At 50.9% G+C, this 19,079-nt stretch overlaps 1 protein-coding gene across 1 annotated transcript in view; it reads right to left on the reverse strand.

Annotated features, from left to right (window-relative positions):
- Window positions 1-3,729: 3,729 nt before the first annotated feature.
- LOC144773303 (inosine-uridine preferring nucleoside hydrolase-like) overlaps window positions 3,730-19,079 on the reverse strand; it is a 130,513-nt gene continuing 115,163 nt past the window's right edge. The window contains exon 6 of the mRNA XM_078658244.1: window positions 3,730-4,276. Within this exon, the coding sequence (XP_078514370.1) occupies window positions 3,965-4,276 (312 nt within the window). The 3' untranslated portion in view covers window positions 3,730-3,964. The remainder of the gene's footprint in view (window positions 4,277-19,079) is intronic.

Below are 19,079 nucleotides of genomic sequence, written 5' to 3' on the forward strand. Positions count from 1 at the left end.
AGTGACCGACCTTATAAATCTGTCTCTTGCCCAAGGAGTGGTACCCCCTAGCTGGAAGGGAGCGGTTGTGAAGGCTCTGTTGAAAAAGCCTAACCTGGACCCAGTCGACCTCGCCAACTTTAGGCCTATCTCCCTTCTCCCCGGCCTTGGCAAGGTGGCGGAGAAGTTGGTGAATAGCCGCCTATCTGGCTTCCTGGAGTCCAACTCCCCGCTGGCCAAATCCCAAACTGGCTTCCGCCCCGGTCAGGGGACCGATACTGCCCTGCTGGCAGTCGTGGAGAGTGCAAGGAGCATTTTGGATTCAGGGGGATCGGTGGCAGTGATCCTCCTGGACCTTAGTGCTGCCTTTGACACCGTAGACCATCAGGTGCTTCTCCGTCGGCTGTCGGGGGTGGGGGTCTCCGGGATGGCCCTCAAGTGGTTCGCTTCCTTTCTGGAAGGTCGGACATTTGAGGTGTAGGAAGGCCATGAGAAATCACCCTCAGTACCTCTCCAGTGTGGTGTGCCACAGGTCTCATCATTGAGCCCTACCTTATTTAACATCTATATGGCCCCCCTGGAGAGTGTGGTACTGCCGCTGGGTATCAAGATCATCAGCTATGCCGATGATACCCAGCTGGTGGTAGGTCTTCCCCAGGTAACTCACCATCCTGACCGGCTGCACACGTGCTTGGACAAGATCTTCACGTGGATGTGTAGCTCAGCTCTTAAGCTCAACGGCTCCAAAACGGAGCTGATGTTGCTTGGGAACTCCCCTCCCTCCTTACCACCTAGCAGTTGGCCTAGCTGTCTGGGACCTGTGCCCACCCCCAAGCAGGAGATCAAGAGCCTGGGGGTGTGGCTTGAGCAGGACCTTTCTTTTAAAACACACGCAAAAAAGATCTCAGGCGTGTGTTTTGGCCTGCTCCAATCAGCCCGGAAGATCCTACCTCTTCTTCCAGCGGCCTCTAGGAGGTTACTTATTCAGGGGCTTATCATCTCGCGGTTGGACTTCAGTAACGTACTGTTTTTGGGCGCCCCAGAGTCCACCCTAAACAAACTGCAGCAAGTGCAGAATGCGGCCGCCAGGCTCCTGACGGACATTCCTAGGCGCCAGTCGGCGCGCCCTGCACTGAAGGCGCTACATTGGCTTCCCGTCAGAGAGAGGGTGAAATTTAAGGCACTCTGTGTAGCCCATAAGATACTACAGGGGAAAGGCCTACCCATTCTCGGGGATATGGTCCAGTCCTACAAGGCCTCCCGCTCTCTTCGTTCTGACCATCAACATCTGCTGCTGGTCATGAGGGCAAGGAAGGCGAGAACAGGTGGCAGAAGATTCTCTATAAATGTGGCCATCCTGTGGAACTCTCTCCCCCTGCACCTGCGTTCGGAAGCGAGCTTTTTACGGTTTCGTAAACTTTTAAAAACCTTCCTGTTCCCTGCCTAATCCCGGTGCTTTATGTGGTAGTGGCTTCTCTCTGGGAGAGCGCGGGGATGCCTAATGGTAACCAGGCGCTATATTAAAACTCATAATAATAATAATAATAATAATATGTAGGTGCCACAGCCACCTCAATAAAGCAGTGATCTGGCACAGATATTAGCTATAGCCAGTATTACCCACCCTGTCTGGCATACGTTCCTCAGAATGGGGGACGTATTTGACCTAATGTTGGAACCTGACATCATTTAGCATATTTAGCATTTTGTAATACATTGGATTGTCTGTAGCTTCATTTAGATATTGAAATGTCATAGTCTATGATAATCTGTGTAATTGTTCTTTAAATATGGTTTTTATCCAATAGGTACATAAATCAGGTAATATTTATTGCTTAACTGGGAACTCAGGGGCATATTACCAAGCCTGGCGATATTAGATTGTTTTCGGCCGCTAAGCGGCTATATTTATATCGCCCTATTAGCAAGCTGTCGCTGACAGCAGTTAGCAACAGCTTGTTGGCGATAGCGAGCGGTTTGGGGCTCCCTTTGCATGTCAGCGATATTTATCGCTAATGACATGCAAAGTTGGCGTACCCAACCTGTTAGCGGCTGAAAGCAGTTGCTAACGTCGCTATCACCTATTAGCAAGGCAGGAGTAGTGATGGAAATATTCGCGCTAAGCGCGAATACCTCCAAAACCTAACACCTGCTCTGACCAGTTCTCAGCCATTATATCCAATGGGAGGTGGATATTCTGGCTAAGTCCCCATTGGCGATAATGCGTGAATATCGCTGGATTACCAGCGATATTCACGCATTTCGCCGCTAACGCCGGATATTTTATCGCTTTAGAGATAAACGTTGCTCATAGCACGTTATCTCTGCGATAATATCCGGCGATGCTTGGCGATAAACTCGCTAAGCCCATTTAGCGATAAATATCGCTAGTTGTTGGTAATATGCCCACTAGTGACGATCACTTTCAATGTATTGCGTTTTCCGCTGTGCTCTGTAGGGTCAAGTCACACGCAGAATCACTCCAAACAAGAGATTAGTGTAGCTACACCATGTATTGCAGTACCTGTGATTAAACCATGTTTCCGTGCTAGCAAGAGAGAACAATGTGTACGGATTTATATAGTCATCTAACCGTCCCCCTTTACATGGTTTGGAAAATCCAGTTCACAGGTGAAGTCCTGCACTTGCGAACTTACTGCAATATGACATGTAAATGATCCCAGGTCATTCTTGCTGTTTCCCACGTCTCCCCTCCTGTAAGGGTAGTACCATCTACTCATTGGTTGTGAAATCTCAGGATCGAGTCAACTAGTGAATGCACACCCATCCAAATCGCTGCTACCCATGCTGTTGTTCCAATCTTCTTCATGCCTCCTGTCAATAAGCTCTTGACTTAGCTAACTTAATGGTGTTATGATCCATACGCATGATAGACACTACCACTATTTTGGGGCATGTCACTAATCAGGTGCCATCCTTCCCTTCCATCCACAGTTTTCTCAGTTACATCCGGATTTCTGAGAGGGTGAAGCCTGTAAACAGTTTGATTATGCTCTAACAGACGTGGGTGGGACCCTAAAACTATGTGATGAATGAGATACAATGTCAGCCGATCTGTCTCCTGTTGGATAATGTTCCTTCTCTTGCTCTTTATCTTTCCATGCTGCCCTGTGTACCTGAGGTTTTGCATCTGTCTTCAGTTATTATTGATTGTTCGTTTCTGGGCCAATGCAAATATCGTGCACAAGCACGTTCATCCATCACGTTGATACTCTACCACAATATGGAGTTTTAAATATTTTCCTGCCAAAATATTGACTACCATAATATTGCGAGAGTAAGACTATATAGGCAAGTATAGATGTATCTCTATTTCAGAATTCTTTCTCATAGTATTTACCCCAAAGGCCCCTTAGGTCATCTACTTCCCATTTAGCAACGATCCCTAAGATAAAGAAATCCAGATGGGGCGGCATTTTACCCATCTCGCCAGTAAGCTATGGAATTCTCTCTCTTTACCCTTAGGGTCCCAACATAGTCTTCCTTGTTTCAGAAAGTCATTAAAAACCTGGTTGTTTTCACCATCAGCGATTTCGTTTTTTTCCTTCCTTTCCTGCTGTTTCTAAAGACCCGCTTCAGTGCTAAGACACTTCAGTATAAGAGTGCTTTATAAATTCTCATTCATTCATTCATTATCTCCACATCTAGGTACCTTAATAATATGCGTACTGTCAAGGAGTACATCTATTCTTACTCATTACCTTCACAATGTTCTGGTAGATGATATTCTGGATGCAATTTATTACAAGACCACATTTTGCCATTTGATATTGTGACACATTTCCATCATGTTCCTTCAGGTTGGATTTATGCAGTGCTCTTCAATTCTGGGCCATTTTATTGAATATAAACACACTTTGAAGATAGATAAGAACATTGGGAAGCATTATTGCAACTACTGTTTGACAGGGGCGTTTGCTTGTAGTGTTCGCCCATGTCAATCACCTCCCCTCACCAGCATTCGTTACTTAAGAGCAGACATCATGAAATTTTCAAACTTCTCTAGATCACATTTCTTCATCAAGAACGCTTTATGTTTTTTCTTCAGTTGGTCCCTTACATCAAGGACTAGCATTCCCCGGGTAAATTCTCCCCGCAAATCCACATGCACGCCACACTCCAGGTACTCGGTGATGATGCTGTCGTCGATAGCAGCAGCCATGGCATAAGAATCAAAGCACACAAAGCCTAAAGCACTCAGTTGTGCCTCAGTTATTATTCTCTTCATGAACTTGGCTTTCACACTATCTTGGTTTATCCAATTTTCAAAAAATTCCTGCAAGAAGCAAAGGATAAAGTGGGTCATACATCGACAGTGTACCTACAGTTACTTTGGTTTCTGCAAATGCTTTGACATTTTACTGGTAGTAAGTGATTTACTTCAATTGTTCTTGATTTGAAATAGGCATGTGGAAATTTACCTTTATCAATAACTCCTCAAAGAACACATCAATGAACTATTCTGATTGTACATACGAAAGACAAAGCAATAACTAAATGAAGTGTTACAGAAAAGATAATCGCCTGTGCACATGAAGTGGGATCTGGCCTCTTTAAAATGTAAAAAGCATAAGAGATAGCAACTTTACAATTTAAAAAGCATAAGAGAATGCAACAAATGAGTTAGCGGACTGTAGAAAGAAGCCAGCACTGCGTTACATCGTGCACTCTTACAGTTGGTCATGCTCACCATTCCAGCAGTGGCCTCAGTGTGCCTCGTGTGTTACTTACATGTAACATGTAACTCTTCATTATTAATCACACTCAAATCAGCTCATCTGAATAGCTATTACAGATTACACAAAGTATAAAAGATTTATAACAGTCCACATGACTATTTTGTGGCTAACTAACACAATTACCCTCACTTGAATTGGTGCATAGAAATAATACAGAGTGTATTGCATCTAAATTGTAGACCAGGCTTAAGACTCCGAGGGTGAACAATCCTTGAAGATTGTGTGTACATCATAGTGAAAGTCCATAGAGTAAATAAGTGATTTTCTCATATACCTACTTCTGGTGCTAAACTGGTTTGTACTGTTGTGTCTTTTTTGCTTAGAAGCCTAATTAGCCAGAGTACTAGAATCTAAGAAACAAGCATTAGCAATGCAATAGGCCTGGCTTTAAAAGAATGTTATACGGCAATACAAAGCATTACAAGTAAGTAGCATTGGAATGAATATGTATTTCTGTGGAAGCAAAGAACTGTAGAATTATATTGCTGTAGGTTAAAAAACCAGGAGATAGTTGCACTGTCAAACTAGACATAAAACTCAATGTAGGTTAATGACTGCCCTCTTCCCATGTGTGTTGCTACCAGAGAAAACCAACAAATTCCTTAGTTATCTAAGACACTTTAACAGCATTCCAATGTCATGTGTGGGTTGATAGTCCTAGCTGGAACCACTGGAAAAATAAACAAAATGATCACAGCTGCTTGGAGGGCAAGCCCATTTTTGTGGAAGAACACAACTTCTGCCCAAGCAGAACATGTACTTCTGGCTCCCAAAATGCGGGCGGAGTCAAAGCCCCTCTCTAGTAATGCTCACAACACTGTCTGGTGACAGCTGTTCTGTCAAGCCAGATCATAAAAAGGGAGAGCACTTTAATCCTTAGGTTTAATGCCCATCAGTAGAGTAGTTCTATGACTCTTTCACATACTTGTGCGACTATTCATTTTGTTTTTGTTTGTAATTGGGTACGATTCTTTTTGTAGCAGAATGCGGTTCAAAAAGGCCGTACAATTCTTTACCTAACAAAGTGAGACTCAGACAGCTGACACTTGTTTCCCTCCTTCTGGTTAATTTGGCCTGACGTTTCTGGAGGCTAGCAAACAGTCACTAAATATTTTTCATATTGGGGTTAATCTAGTGGTTCAGTACCTATTTCGTGGATTCTCCGTTGAAGTAAAGTGAAGAGCTATATAATGCATTTACTATGTGGCACAAGTATGTGGATAATCAAAGGTCTTTCCTTACTATGGAGTCGTAAAATCCAGACTCAAATTAACAGAGCATACCTGGCACAGTGGGCAACTGACTGGTCCATGACACTTGTGGGCACCTGGCATTTATTGCCATGTACGCCATACCAAAACGAGGAAGGATTTTATGAGACAAGTGAATTTAAAGCACAAGCTTATATTACTATGTTACTTCTGGTTTGAATGTCTATATATGAGCGCCGAAAACGCATTTTAATTTTCTCATTAATGTGCATCGGAAATGGAGACCAGAAACGTGCACATAAACATGTACCACTAGATCACAGTGATCTAATCAATCATTGCCTCATGTGACACTGCTGCTAGTGGTTTGCACTTTAACCTGTGGTGCTTCAAAACTAAAGACTATTGTAGCGTCTTCCCCAGCCTAGGTACCCGCCAATGCCTACGTCACACACGGAGCTTGGTGTAGGAGAGTAGGGTCTGCTTCCTATGGTTACACCCACTTTTTGCTGTGTTTCACTGTTTTTTTTACTTTAGTCTGGCTGTGGCCCTGCTAATCAGGACCACAGCCTAGCTGTTCTCTCTCTAAATTGATTGCATGTACTTTAGGTACATACCAGATTGGTTACTGGGTTACCTTCTAGTATATGGTACCTTAGGTACCAAGAGCATAGGTACACCAGAGGCCTACCAGGGGCTGAAGCATGTATTATACCACCCCTGGGAAGCCTTCCTAAATGACACCACAGGTCTGCACTTGCAGCCTGGGTAAGGTGGTGTAAGCACCCCTTACTGGGATATAGTATACCTATATCCACCATTTAAAACAGACTCATATTTTTTTTTTTATAAACTTTATTTTTTCAGCAGAATGAACAACAGAATCCCCCCCCAAATCGGCATCGGTAAAAAGAAAAATACAAGTGTACACATGTCATAGCTCCAGTACAGCTTCAGCAGGTGCAGATATAACAGTAGATACAAAATTCAAATCCTTGGGATGCAAAGCAATCATATACAAGACAACTGTCATTAAGGAATCGTGAGCGTGGTCTTCAGGGCGTTACGCCAACACCAGCCTTCCCTCCCCACCTCCCACCTCCCCATCCTCAGGTCCCGATCCGGCTGAGGAGTACAATTCAGCACTAGTTGCCTCGGAATCGCTGCCACCTGACCCCACAGCGCACATCATTCTCCATGCGAGCAAGTCCTCCTGAAGGCGCTCATCTTTACGCGTATGCTGCATGTGCGTCTCCTCAGCCAATGTCCATTCCCCAACATCCCGAAGCCACAACAACACGTCTGGTGCCCTCTGTCCCATCCAAGTAATAGCCACCCGTCTCCTAGCCAGCACCAGTAGCAGCTGCAACATTTTATAGGAAAGGTTCTTCTTCCTAGGCTTGGGGACTAGGGCCAACAAGCAGTGAAGTGGGGTTAGTTCAATGTGTAGGCATGTGATCCTCCTGATGCGGACTACCACCGCCTCCCAGAAGTCTCTGATCAGTGGGCATTCCCAAGCCAAATGGAGAAATCCGGCTCTGACTGCACCACATCTAGGACAGGCATCCAACTTATCCGCGGCAATGCGGTGTAGTGCAACTGGGGTTATGTAAGCACGATGCATAAAATTGAAATGTAGCAGTTTGAAACGTGCATTACACGAGACTTTCTTGGTAAGTGTCCCTATTCGCTTACGTTGTCCCGGGTCTAGGGCGACCCCTAGATCCGCTTCCCATACTGCCCAGGACGGGGCGATCGGGGGGGTTGAATCACATCTCATCGCTGAGTATAACAGTGTTATCAGTCGCCGTCCCCTGCCACACGACAATAGGATATTCAAAGTATGGGACATCGGGGGCGCCTCCGGATATTGCGGCCAGGCCGTCCTCGCCATATCCTGCAGGGCTCTATAATGGAGATACTGTCCCCCAGTAAGACCAAAGGCCTCCGTAGCCCTTTCCAGGGTCACGAATGAGTCGTCGGGATACAGATCCGCTAAAGTTTCACAGCCGCCGTCGTGCCATTCTCGGAACGACATGTGTTCCTCCATCAAGGTCACCGGTGCCAATATCCACACCGGGAGCTCCCTATGAAATGGCGCCCGCCGCAGTACTCTCTCCACCACTCGCTGCCAAAGTCCAGCAGTGTGTCAAACAATGTACGGTAGGGAGGGATCCGCTCCCCTACCATGCATCAGGGCCACCTGTAGGGTCCTCTCGTCTGCTCTGCCCGCCAGTAGTTGCAACTCCCAGTTGTCCGTACCGGCAATCCAGCGCGCGGCCGGTAGCAGCTGGGCTGCATAGTAGTAGAGGTCGAATCTCGGGGCCTATAGGCCACCTTCCTCCCAGCGCCTGACCACCGTGCGCAATGCAACTCTGCTGCGTCCACCCGCCCAAAGCAGGGAGGTGAGTAGCGTATCAAGGGTGCGGAATATACGAGGGGGGAGAGGGCACAGGGAATTTTGTAAGGTATACAACACTCTGGGAAACATCACCATTTTCGAGATGGCCAATCGCCCCATAAGAGAGAGTGGAAGCGTATTCCAAAAGGACACGGACTGTCGTAAGGAATCGAGGACTCGGTCGGCGTTACGTGCCAGCAACTGCTCATCGGATACAGCCACTTGAATTCCCAGGTATCGGAAGGCCTCCGTTTCCCACCTAAGTCCCAGGGGTGGGAACACCACTCTAGGGTCCTCACCACACCCCGCAAGAGGGAAGATCAAGGACTTTTCTGGATTAAGGCGTAGACCAGAGGCCGCACCAAAGCGATCCAAGTGGTGCAATAGGAGTGGCAACGACTCCCGGGGGGAGGCAAGGTAGAACAGCGCGTCATCTGCGTATAACGAGACCAAGTGCACTGCGTCTCCCACTCGGATCCCCCACGGGGCCATCTCCTCTCGGAGCGACACCGCCAGGGGCTCAATCGCCAGTGCGAATAGAAGCGGCGACAGGGGACACCCCTGGCGGGTGCCCCTGCCCAGTTGCCACTCCTCCGATCGGGCCGCTCCGAGCCTGACTCTGGCTGTAGGCGCACTATAAAGGAGTCGGATCCAAGCACAGAAAAGGGGTCCCACCCCAGCCATATGAAGCACCTCCAAAGGGTACCCCCAGCTGACAGTATCAAAGGCCTTAGCAAGGTCTATCGACACCAGCACCTGAGGAACCTCCCTATCACGCACCTCATGGAGGACGTGGTTCAAGCGCCGAAGATTCATGGCAGTGTTGCGGCCCGGGATAAACCCGCACTGGTCTTGGTGGACTAAGTGCGCCATATGCGGTGCCAGCCTCGTAGCCAAGACCTTAGTGAGGACCTTGGCATCGGTGTTAATTAGGGTGATAGGTCGATAGGCCGCGGGATCACAGCTATCGCCGCCCGGCTTTAGAATCATGCAAACCTCCCCCTGCTGCATGGTAGGAGGGAGCGTGCCATTCTCCAGCGCCTCATGGTAGCTCTGGAGGAGACAGGGAGCAAGGGCATCGGCAAATGCTTGATAAAATTCCGGGGGAAAACCGTCCCCACTGGGTGTCTTAGCCGAAGGCAGAGCAGCTATCGCCATCCTGACCTCCTGGAGCGTCAACGCAGCGTCCAGTTCCTCTGCGTCTGCCCGAGAGAGGGTCCGGAGAGTCAGACCTCAAAGGTATGATTGATTCGATGCCTCCGTTACTAGAGGGTCCGCGGTATATACCGTCCGTAGATGCGTGCGAAGCACCTCAAGGAGGTCCCTCTCCGAGTGCACCAGGTCCCCAGCGGAGTCCCTCAACGCCACGATCCGCTCAGGTGCCGATTCCCTCCGGAGGATCCAGGCCAATAGCCGGCCCGATTTGTCCCCCTCACGGTGGAGTCGCTGGCGATATCGGCCGAGAGTAAACTTATCCAGCCGGGTAAGGATGTCGTGAACGCCCTCACGGGCCGTCCTTTCAGAGTCCAGGTCCGACTCATCCGGGTCTGACAACGATTGACAGTGGCGGAGACGCTCCTTAGCACACTCGAGTTCACGGAGCAGCAGTCTCCGAACTCCATAAGTCAAGCCCATGCGTGCGCCCCGCACAACCGCCTTAAGAGCGTCCCATTTGGTCGCATAAGGTATGTTGCCATCTCCCCAATTCAGATCCAGATAAGAATGTAGGGTCGTCTCCAGATGGTCCCGACCTACCGGATCCAGAAGGAGATCTCCCGGCATCCTCCAGGTCCGCGGACGGGAGGACCGGTCTGCCCATTGCAGAGCGCATGTTACGGGCGAATGATCGGACAAGAACCTAGCCTGATGGGTGACCGTCAAGACAAGAGATGGGTCAACATTGGCAGCAAGGACTCTATCGAGTCTACTATGTGTATTGTGTGTGGGGGTATAACAGGTGTACAGTTTCAGGCCCGGATTAGCGAGGCGCCAGACATCGACCGCACCCAGGTTATCCATCACCTCCCGGAGACGTGCCGTCATCCGTGGTTTCGTGCCCGCGCGGGGAGGATGCCTGTCCAGGAGTGGATCCAGTATACAATTAAAATCACCAAACCATAGGAGGGGGGAATCTAAATCCGACACTAGAAGCTCCTGTAAGGAGGAAAAGAAACATGGATCATCTACATTGGGTGCATAGGAGTTCATCAACAGGAAATCCCTCCCATCCAGCTTCACCCGCAACAATATATACCTGCCCTCTATATCCGCTTCAACAAACTGGACCGCCAGAGGAACCCCGGGTGCCACCCAGACAAGGACCCCCCTAGCATAGGTAGAGAAGGAGGAATGGAACATCTGACCCCTCCACTTCTTGGCCAATTTAAGGGCACCCTCTTCATTTAGATGCGTCTCCTGCAAGCACGCCACAGAAACCCCATGGCGGCGGAGAAAGGACAGTACTCTATGGCGCTTAGTGCAAGTGCCCAAACCACGCACGTTCCAAGTTAAAAATTTGTATCCCATAAGCAGAGGCCACGCCCATCCGGGCAACCAAGTTCTGCATCCGCAAGCCGCCTCCTAGGGGCACGAACAATGGTACACACGATGCCAAAAACAGTTTCCCCGCAGAACCCCTTCCAACCCCACAATTCCCCAAACCACTCAAACTGTAAAGAACCCCCCCTCCCCCTCCCACGAGCAGAAGTAGCGCAACAACAATACATGCCACCCCGCCCTCCCCCTGCCAGTGCCAGGACGTACACAGCCACCCCATTCACCCCACACCACACACACACCCAACCACACCAATCATCCCCCCCCCCCCAAGCCCCCTACCGGACCCAACAAAGAGTAGTCGTACCTTCCCCGTGCTAACAGTGCAATGCAAGGATCGTTCCAACAGGTAAGCAACCCCCCCCCCCCCAACATCTCCACAGACCACCCATATAGAACAGAGACAAAGGAGGTTCTTCAAGGCAGGGATGCAGCAGATGTCTAACGGTGCCAACAGCAGTTTTCAAGTAGGAGTGCGGCCCATACCCAGGCAAGCAGATCAAAGATATAGAACAGCCCGGAGTCATATCACCTCAGGATGAAACCGGCACCTGCAACAACCCAGTTCCTCCGGTTTCCGGGACCACAGAGGTAGAATGTAACGTATTCTGCGTCGTGTCTTGTAAGGTGTCAGGGACCAGGACCTCCTCGGGGTCCACCTGATGTGGGTTCCCCAAGCCAGGGGCACCTGGCAACGGCTCCAGAAGCATAGCACCGTCCCGGCCCACCGTAATTCTAGGTTCCACTGCGTCAGCCGACTCAGATCCTCGCCTCCGTCTGCCACGTCGTCTCCGTGGAGGTCGGGTTCCCCAGGTCTCCCGGGGTCCCCCCCTCTCTCCGGGAGGTAGGTCGTCTCCCCGGATTTCCAGCCATTCCCAAACTTCCGCAGGGGAGTCAAAAAAGTGCGCCTTCCCCTGCGAGAGCACCTTAAGTTTTGCGGGGTACAATAGCATATATTGCAGCTGCATCTCGCGGAGTTTCCTTTTCACTCCCAAATAGGATTTCCTCTGCTCCTGGACTTGTTGCGTGTAATCAGGGTAGATAAACACCCGGCTATTCTCGATGGTGAGATCCGCTGTTTCCCGTGCTGCCCGCAGTATACAATCGCGGTCCTTATAGTTCAGTATTTTAGCGATCAAAGCTCGCGGGGGGTCCCCGGGGCGCGGTGGTGGGACCAGAGCGCGGTGCGCTCGCTCGATTACAAAAACGTCTGAGAGGCCCACCGGGCACAGCTCCGTACGGATCCATGTCTCCAGAAAGCGTTCAGCGTTCCCCGCCTCCAGCCGTTCCGGCACCCCAAGAACCCGAATATTACTGCGGCGAGCCCTCCCTTCCGCATCTTCAGCCCTCCGTTCCAGAGCTCGGGTCGCAGCCGTGAGGTGCGTGACTGTCTTTTTGAGAGAGGTCACCTCTCCCTGTAGCTCCAGGATATTCCCTTCAGCATCAGTGACCTTATCAGCAACCTTTCGGAGGTCAGTGCGAAGCAGGTTGACGTCAATGGAGACCGTTTCGATCCGCCTCTCCAGCGCAGTATGCGATCCCTGTATGGCCTTCAACAATTCCGCCCGTGTTGGCTCCCCAGGGCCTTCCGCACCCTCATCCTGGCCCGACTGGTGTGTAATCCGCTGGGAGGGCTGCCGCTGCGTGGTGTACTGGGTGATGGTGTTGGGCTGCGTGGCACGCGCCATCCTGTCTTTACGCATGGCCAGGGCCACACGGAGGCTCCCCTCAGATAGGAACATCGCCGGGCTCCCTCCGAACCGATGGTCCAGTCGATACTCAGCCAACGGGCACAGGGAGGTAGCGGGCCCCTAGGTGTAATGAGGCAAAGTCCTGGCCCCAGCAGCCGCAGTCCGGAGGAGCGGAGCTACACCACACACCAGTCCCCCTCGATATGCCGGCTCCCAGAACAGGTAAGTCGCGGAGGGGGGGAAGGGGTCAGGAATCAAAATGTCACTCACCAGAGCGCCCCTCGGTCTCTCAATCCTCACGCGATAGGGTGGATATGTCCATGGGTCAGGTCCACTTCCAGGAGTAGCAGGTTGTCTCTGGCCACCCCCGCAGGCAGCCTCCGTATCCCCGGGCACCCAGAGGATGGGGTCGCCCGGCCGACCAGGGCCCCTCGCCGCCACCACCGGCGTCTCCCACAGCCTCCTCTCAGTCTGCCATGTGGTGTTGGGGGAAAGGCCCTGCAGAGCGGCTACCTCAAAATGGCGCTCGCGCGGCAGGAATCAACAGGCAGCAGGGCTCTCCACAGGGGTCGCAGAGGACATCAGGGTCCGGTGTGGGCAGGAGGGCGCCGGGTCCCGGAGGAGCCACCAGGGATCAGGACCGCGCCACTCTCAGGGTCCTCGACTAGGCCCCAGACCCCGGGCCCCACGTAGGCATTGTCCGGGGCGTAAGACAGGCACGTCCGGGGCAGCAACCAGGAGGTCTCCGGGCCCGCCGCAGGGGCCGTAGGCAGCAGCAGGCTGAGGCGTGGGACCAAGGCGTCAGGCCCCGCAGGAGCCCCCGGGGCACAGATTCGCACCACCTCCGGCAATTCCGGCTAGGCCACAGACCCCGGCCTCGCGTAGACAGAGGCCCGGGGCACGATCAAGGCTCCCAGCCGGAGGCAGCCAGGAGGGTGTAGGGCTCGCGCCAGGAGCCTCAGATGAAGTCAGGCTCCGGTGCGGGACGAAGGCGCCAGGCCCCGCAGGAGCCCCAGGGGCAGAGGATCGCACCACCTCCGGCAAGTCCGTGTAGGCCACAGACCCCGGCCTCGCGTAGTCAGAGGCCCGGGGCACGATCAGGGCTCTCGGTCGGAGGTAGTCAGGAGGGTGCAGGGCTCGCGCCACGAGCCGCAGATGACGTCAGGCTCCGGTGCGGGACGAAGGCACCTGCACCCGCAGGAGCCACAGGCAATCAGGCCGCTTCACCTCCGGTGCGGGCAACTCGGCTGCAGACCCCGGCCTCGTGGAGCCAGGGGCCCGGGGCTCACCCTCAACAAGCCGCGGGTCGGCCGAGCGGTCCAGCGCTCCACGACGCCGCTCGCAGGGGGGGTCTCTAGCAGGAGGGGGACCTCCGACCACCGCTGCGACCAGTTACAGGTACTCTGAGGATAATTTAGACAGGATTTGTGGGTTCCGAGGCCGGGAGCTCGCGGAGCTCACGTCCTGTCGGCCATGCTGCTTGGCCACACCCCCCAAACAGACTCATATTAACCTATAAGTCACTCCTATGGCAGGCCTTGACAATCCTGAAGGCATAGTGCTTGGTTTTGTGTGAGAGGGTGCCCTAGCATGAGCTGAGCCCCTCTGCAGCTTTCGGAATCCCTTCCTTATAGCTGTTCTGAGATATGGCCATACAATATACTCTTAAGTGCATTATAAATTATAATCCTCGTGGTTAATGCTAACTTTGGTTTGGCTTTATCAAAACATGTTTTATTTGGTGTCAAACACTTTGGAATACTACACCCCCCCCCGCCAGTTCTGGTGGCGGGGGTAGCATTCCACCCTTCTAGAGGGGAAAGACATGTGCACACTGGTACACCCGGTAAATGTTTAAAAGAGCCCCAGCATCACAAAATGGATCCTGCTGCCACAGACACGAGTGTGACCTCCTGCTGGTGGACGAAACTCCGGCAGGGGAGGCCTGGACAATAGGTTTCCTGCCCAGGGAGGTTCTATCACCTCCCCAGACAGGCTTTAGTGTATTGGGTCAGGGTGGGTTGCATTCAGTGAATGCTTTTCAGACACTGCCTGGGGCACACAAGGTGCTCCATGCATTTCCCAGTTCACACCGGTGGCTGAGGGCACTCAGCTCCAGCTCTGGCACGAAACTGGACAAAGGGGAAGGGGTGTAACCACCCCCTCCCCAGGTCTTCACTTAGGTGGGACCCTAGAGATAGTCCAACCCCTAAACTTAGGATAAGTATAGGAACCCCGTCCCTAGGACTTTAGATTACCCTGGACGAAACTCTGAAGACGAAATCTTGGACCTTTGACATCCCATATCGACTGGAAGACGGACAAAATCTCCCTTGAGGTCAAGGAATGACCTCCCTGTTCAAACCGACATCAAAGAAGCATCTTGCCAGTCTCCATTTTCGAGGCTCCAGTCGGATCCCGATGAATCTGCGACACAGGACACAGACTTCCAGACATCTCCGAGGCTGACACGAGTCCCCAGCAAAGCAGAGACCTGTAGCTATCACGAGAGATGTGGGACCGGAACTCCTGGATATCCTGCAAGTTTGCAAGTGCACCTACTTCCCGAAGTTGTGCATTGAGCTATTTGCTGCCCTTGCCCGAGCACCTTTTGCACCGAAGCTGAGAGGCCTACACTCCACGAGTGTTCCGTGGGCCCGTTTTCTTCACAGCAGCTCGAGGCTCCTTCGCGATCTCTAGTCCGTTGGCTAGTGGGTCCCCATGAAGGACAATCCTTTGTTTCTTGATCTTTCCTGGTTGCTCCGGACGTGCTCTGACTCCCCTCCAAAGGGTGAGTCCATCAGACCTTGCTGGTCTGCACCGAAGCCAACCTTTGCATCTTGTGTGGGTTGCTGTTGCCAAGGCTTGTTGGGTCCAATCCGGATTCCGAAACTGCAGCACTTGACATCCTTTGTGGACAGCTCAAATCCAGCTCCTGGTCATCTTCGACGCCTCCTGGTCCTCGTGGCTGAAGAGTCAAGCTTCACCTACTTCACTTGAAAGCACCCAACATCGGCTGGCATCTTCTTGTCGCCATCCTGGTCACTGGCTAGTGACCCAGACTCTATCCCCTCTGCTTTCAGGTTCTTCAGATCTCCGATACACCCTTGGATCCACCCGGACACTTTTCCTCTGGTCGCCTGCAGCACTTCTTCGCAGCTCTCCATTGGAATCGACGACGAAACCCGACACAAAAAGACACCTATGCACCCGGCTTCCCTGAGTGAGGTAACACAAGATGCACCCGGATTCCCTGGGTGAGGTAACACGAGTACTCCAGTGCTCCCTTGGGTCTTGATTCTCGAAGTGTCCTAGTCTACAGGGGTTTCACCGCAGTCCACTCCTAAGTGTCCTTAAACTTTAAAACTGTAACTTAAACTTTCCTCATAGAAGTCTATGGTGATTCGCGGCTGTGTTTAGACACTGCACGCGTCCCCCGTGGGTCTCCTGCATCCCTACCTTGGGTGGTTCCTGGTTGCCCCAGGGGTTCTACAGGCCCTAGGCCTCACTTCTATTCCTCACGTGGTTCTTATACCACTATTTTAGTATATGGTTTGTGAGGCCCCTAGGGCAAAATGTATACTGTGCTATTTACTGTGTGCTATTTAAAGTTCTTGTATTGTACTTTTGCCTCTAGCCTCATAAAGAGACTAGAGGGGTTGTGTTTAGAATACATACATATATATTTGATACATACCTGGTGTGGTTCCCTTTCATTTGATCATTCAAGAGATTATAGACTGGTAAAAAAAGCTGCTTTACATTCCTTCAAGACTTAGCCTGAAGGCTGCTCTCCACAGCTACCACTAGGATATCTTTCTCTAAAGGTTGTCTTAAACCTACCATCAGAAAGAGTCGTTTGGACTGGTGCAAGGTGCCCACTAGAATAGTGGACATCATATGCCAGGCCAACTTCTCACATTGGTGTGCAGCGTGTGGGATTCCAGCTTGCATTGTTTTACCAGATAATCTTGAGAATATCATTTGAAAAAACACTAAAGGTACCAGTAGGTACATATAAATCAAGCTTAGAATACAGTAAGTTCTACTGAACTTAGAGTTGTGAGTGGTAAGGGCCTAGCACACCCTCACTACAACTCAAGAGAGTTTAGTAGGAAACCAACTAGAGTAGGTAGTGCATACACCACACCTCACTAGTTTTGTTTTCAGAAGCAGGACCTAGTGGGTCCTTGCCAGATCGACTTTACAGACATCTAAGTATGACACATTCCCTGTCTATGAGTTAAGGGCTCTGTGTACAGCTAGGCAACTGAAGGCTGGCAAAGATGCCAACACCCAACGCCTCAGAGAGGTACTACTGTTAGATGACCTGAAGAAGTCTACAGAGCCTATAAGGGTAGGCAGTGGGTTGGGGACAGCAGATGAGGAGGATCCTAGTGGTCCAATCCCACAGGATCCAGACTCTGATGCTGACCAGGAAGTTGACAATGAACTAGACCTGGAGAATCCAGTTCTCCCTGGAGATGAGGAAGGCCAAAGCGGCCCTCTCTTTGTCCCCCCAGGAAGAGTTGGTGGTGGGCCCAGAAGACCAAGATCACATTCTAATCATTCTGGCACATCTGTAGGGTCCTCTGCCTCTTCTCATAGGAGGGCTACCTCCCAGGAGAAGAGGGAGTATCAGGTGAGAATGGAAGAAGCTCAACTGAGAGTAAGGAGACAAAGAGTAGCCTTAGAAAAGGAAACCCTAGCTCTGGAAAGAGCAAGACAAAAGATGGGGCTAGAGCCCCATGTTGGCAGCAATGTCTCTAGTGGTAGGGATAGGCCTTATGACCATAGAAACGTAAGCAAGAATGTCCCTCCCTATCAGAATGGGGATGACATCCACAAATGGATTACTGCACTGGAAAGGGCCTGCAAAGTACAGAAGGTACCCCAGGAGCAGTTGGCAGCAATCATGTGGCTCTCCTTTGCAGACAAAGGTAGAGATGAGCTCCTCACTGTAAGAGAAGAAGGTGCTGATGACTCAAAGTCCTGAAGAGTGCTTTGATAGATGGGGTTGGCTTAACCACTGAACAGTACAGGATACAGTTCAGAGACACCCAGAAGGCACAGACTCAGGACTGGGTTGATTTTGTAGATTGTGCTACTAAGGCTCTGTAGGGCTGGTTGTTGGGCAGTAAAGTGTGTGACTATACAGGATTGTATAATCTGATCATGAGAGAACAAATTCTTAATAACTGTCAAAACCAGCTGTTGCATCAGCACCTGGTGGACTCTGATCTGACCTCTCCCCAAGAATTGGGAAAGAAGGCAATCAAATGGGTCAGAACCAGGGTGAAGCAGAGGTACAGAACCAAGGTGGTGACCAAAAGAAGCAAGACCAAAAGGGTGGGGAGAAGGATAAAGACCAGAAGTCTTCACAAGGTCCCTAAAAAGCTTCTAATGGTGGGGGTCCCCAATCTAAAAAGAAAGAAGGCCCAAAGAAACCCTGGTGCAAAGTTTGTAAGAATAATAGTCACTGGACTAGTGATTGCACCAAAAAGGAGACATCTCCAGCCACCATTGCCCCTAAGGCAACTGTTACTCCTAGTACAGCTACAAGTGGTGGTTCCCAGTCAGAGTGCCAACTCAAGCTGTTTTGGTCTGTGATGGAGGCATAGATATGACCTCCTCTGTGAGTCCCAGTAATCTGGGCAAGTACAGACAAACACCTTTAATTAATGAGAAAAAGGCTTAGGCCTTCAGGGACACAGGGGCAAGTGTCACAATGGTGATACCAGACTTTGTGGACCCTGGACAAGTCATACTTGGAGAGACTTACCAAGTGATCAGTGCTAGCAATGTCAAGATCACTCATAGTCTGGCAGTTGTTAATTTCTCATGGGGAGGGGTAACTGGCCTCAAGAAGGTTGTGATAAGTGCAGACCTCCCTGTTGAATGTTTGCTTGGAAATGACCTAGAGACTTCAGCCTGGTGTGAAGTGGAGTATAGGACACATGCAGAAATGTTAGGAATCTCGGCATATGTCGTCCTTGCAGTGACTAGGTCACAGGTCAGAAAGTCTAACACTGGACAGGCACTGGATTCTGGAATATTGGACCAGTTGCCTACCAAGGAAAGGAGCAGTAGGGTTAAGATAGTGCCTTCCCCCCTGACTCAGAGTGAGGATCAGCCTTCTGAGGAAGCTGATTGTGAGCCTGAAGAAGGAACTGTCCCAGAAGAGATTGAGTCTGATCAGGTTGGGTTTCTGGGGACAGGGGGCCCTTCCAGTGCAGATCTGAGTCAGGCACAGTTGAGCTGCCCTTCTCTTGAACCCCTCAGACAGCAAGCTGCTGCTGAGACTGCCAGTGGCCCTCATAAAATCTATTGGGATGATGGACTCCTGTATTCAAAGAGTAGAGACCCCAGGCCTGGTGCAGCCAGGGAGTTGTTTTTTTTGGGGAGTTTTATATAGCGCGAACTAGAACCGAACCAAATCAGTTATCAGAGCGCTTTACATAGCACCAGTTACGTTACATGA

The sequence above is a fragment of the Lissotriton helveticus genome, chromosome 8 (assembly GCF_964261635.1).
Source record: "Lissotriton helveticus chromosome 8, aLisHel1.1, whole genome shotgun sequence".
NCBI classification, from domain to species: domain Eukaryota; kingdom Metazoa; phylum Chordata; class Amphibia; order Caudata; family Salamandridae; genus Lissotriton; species Lissotriton helveticus.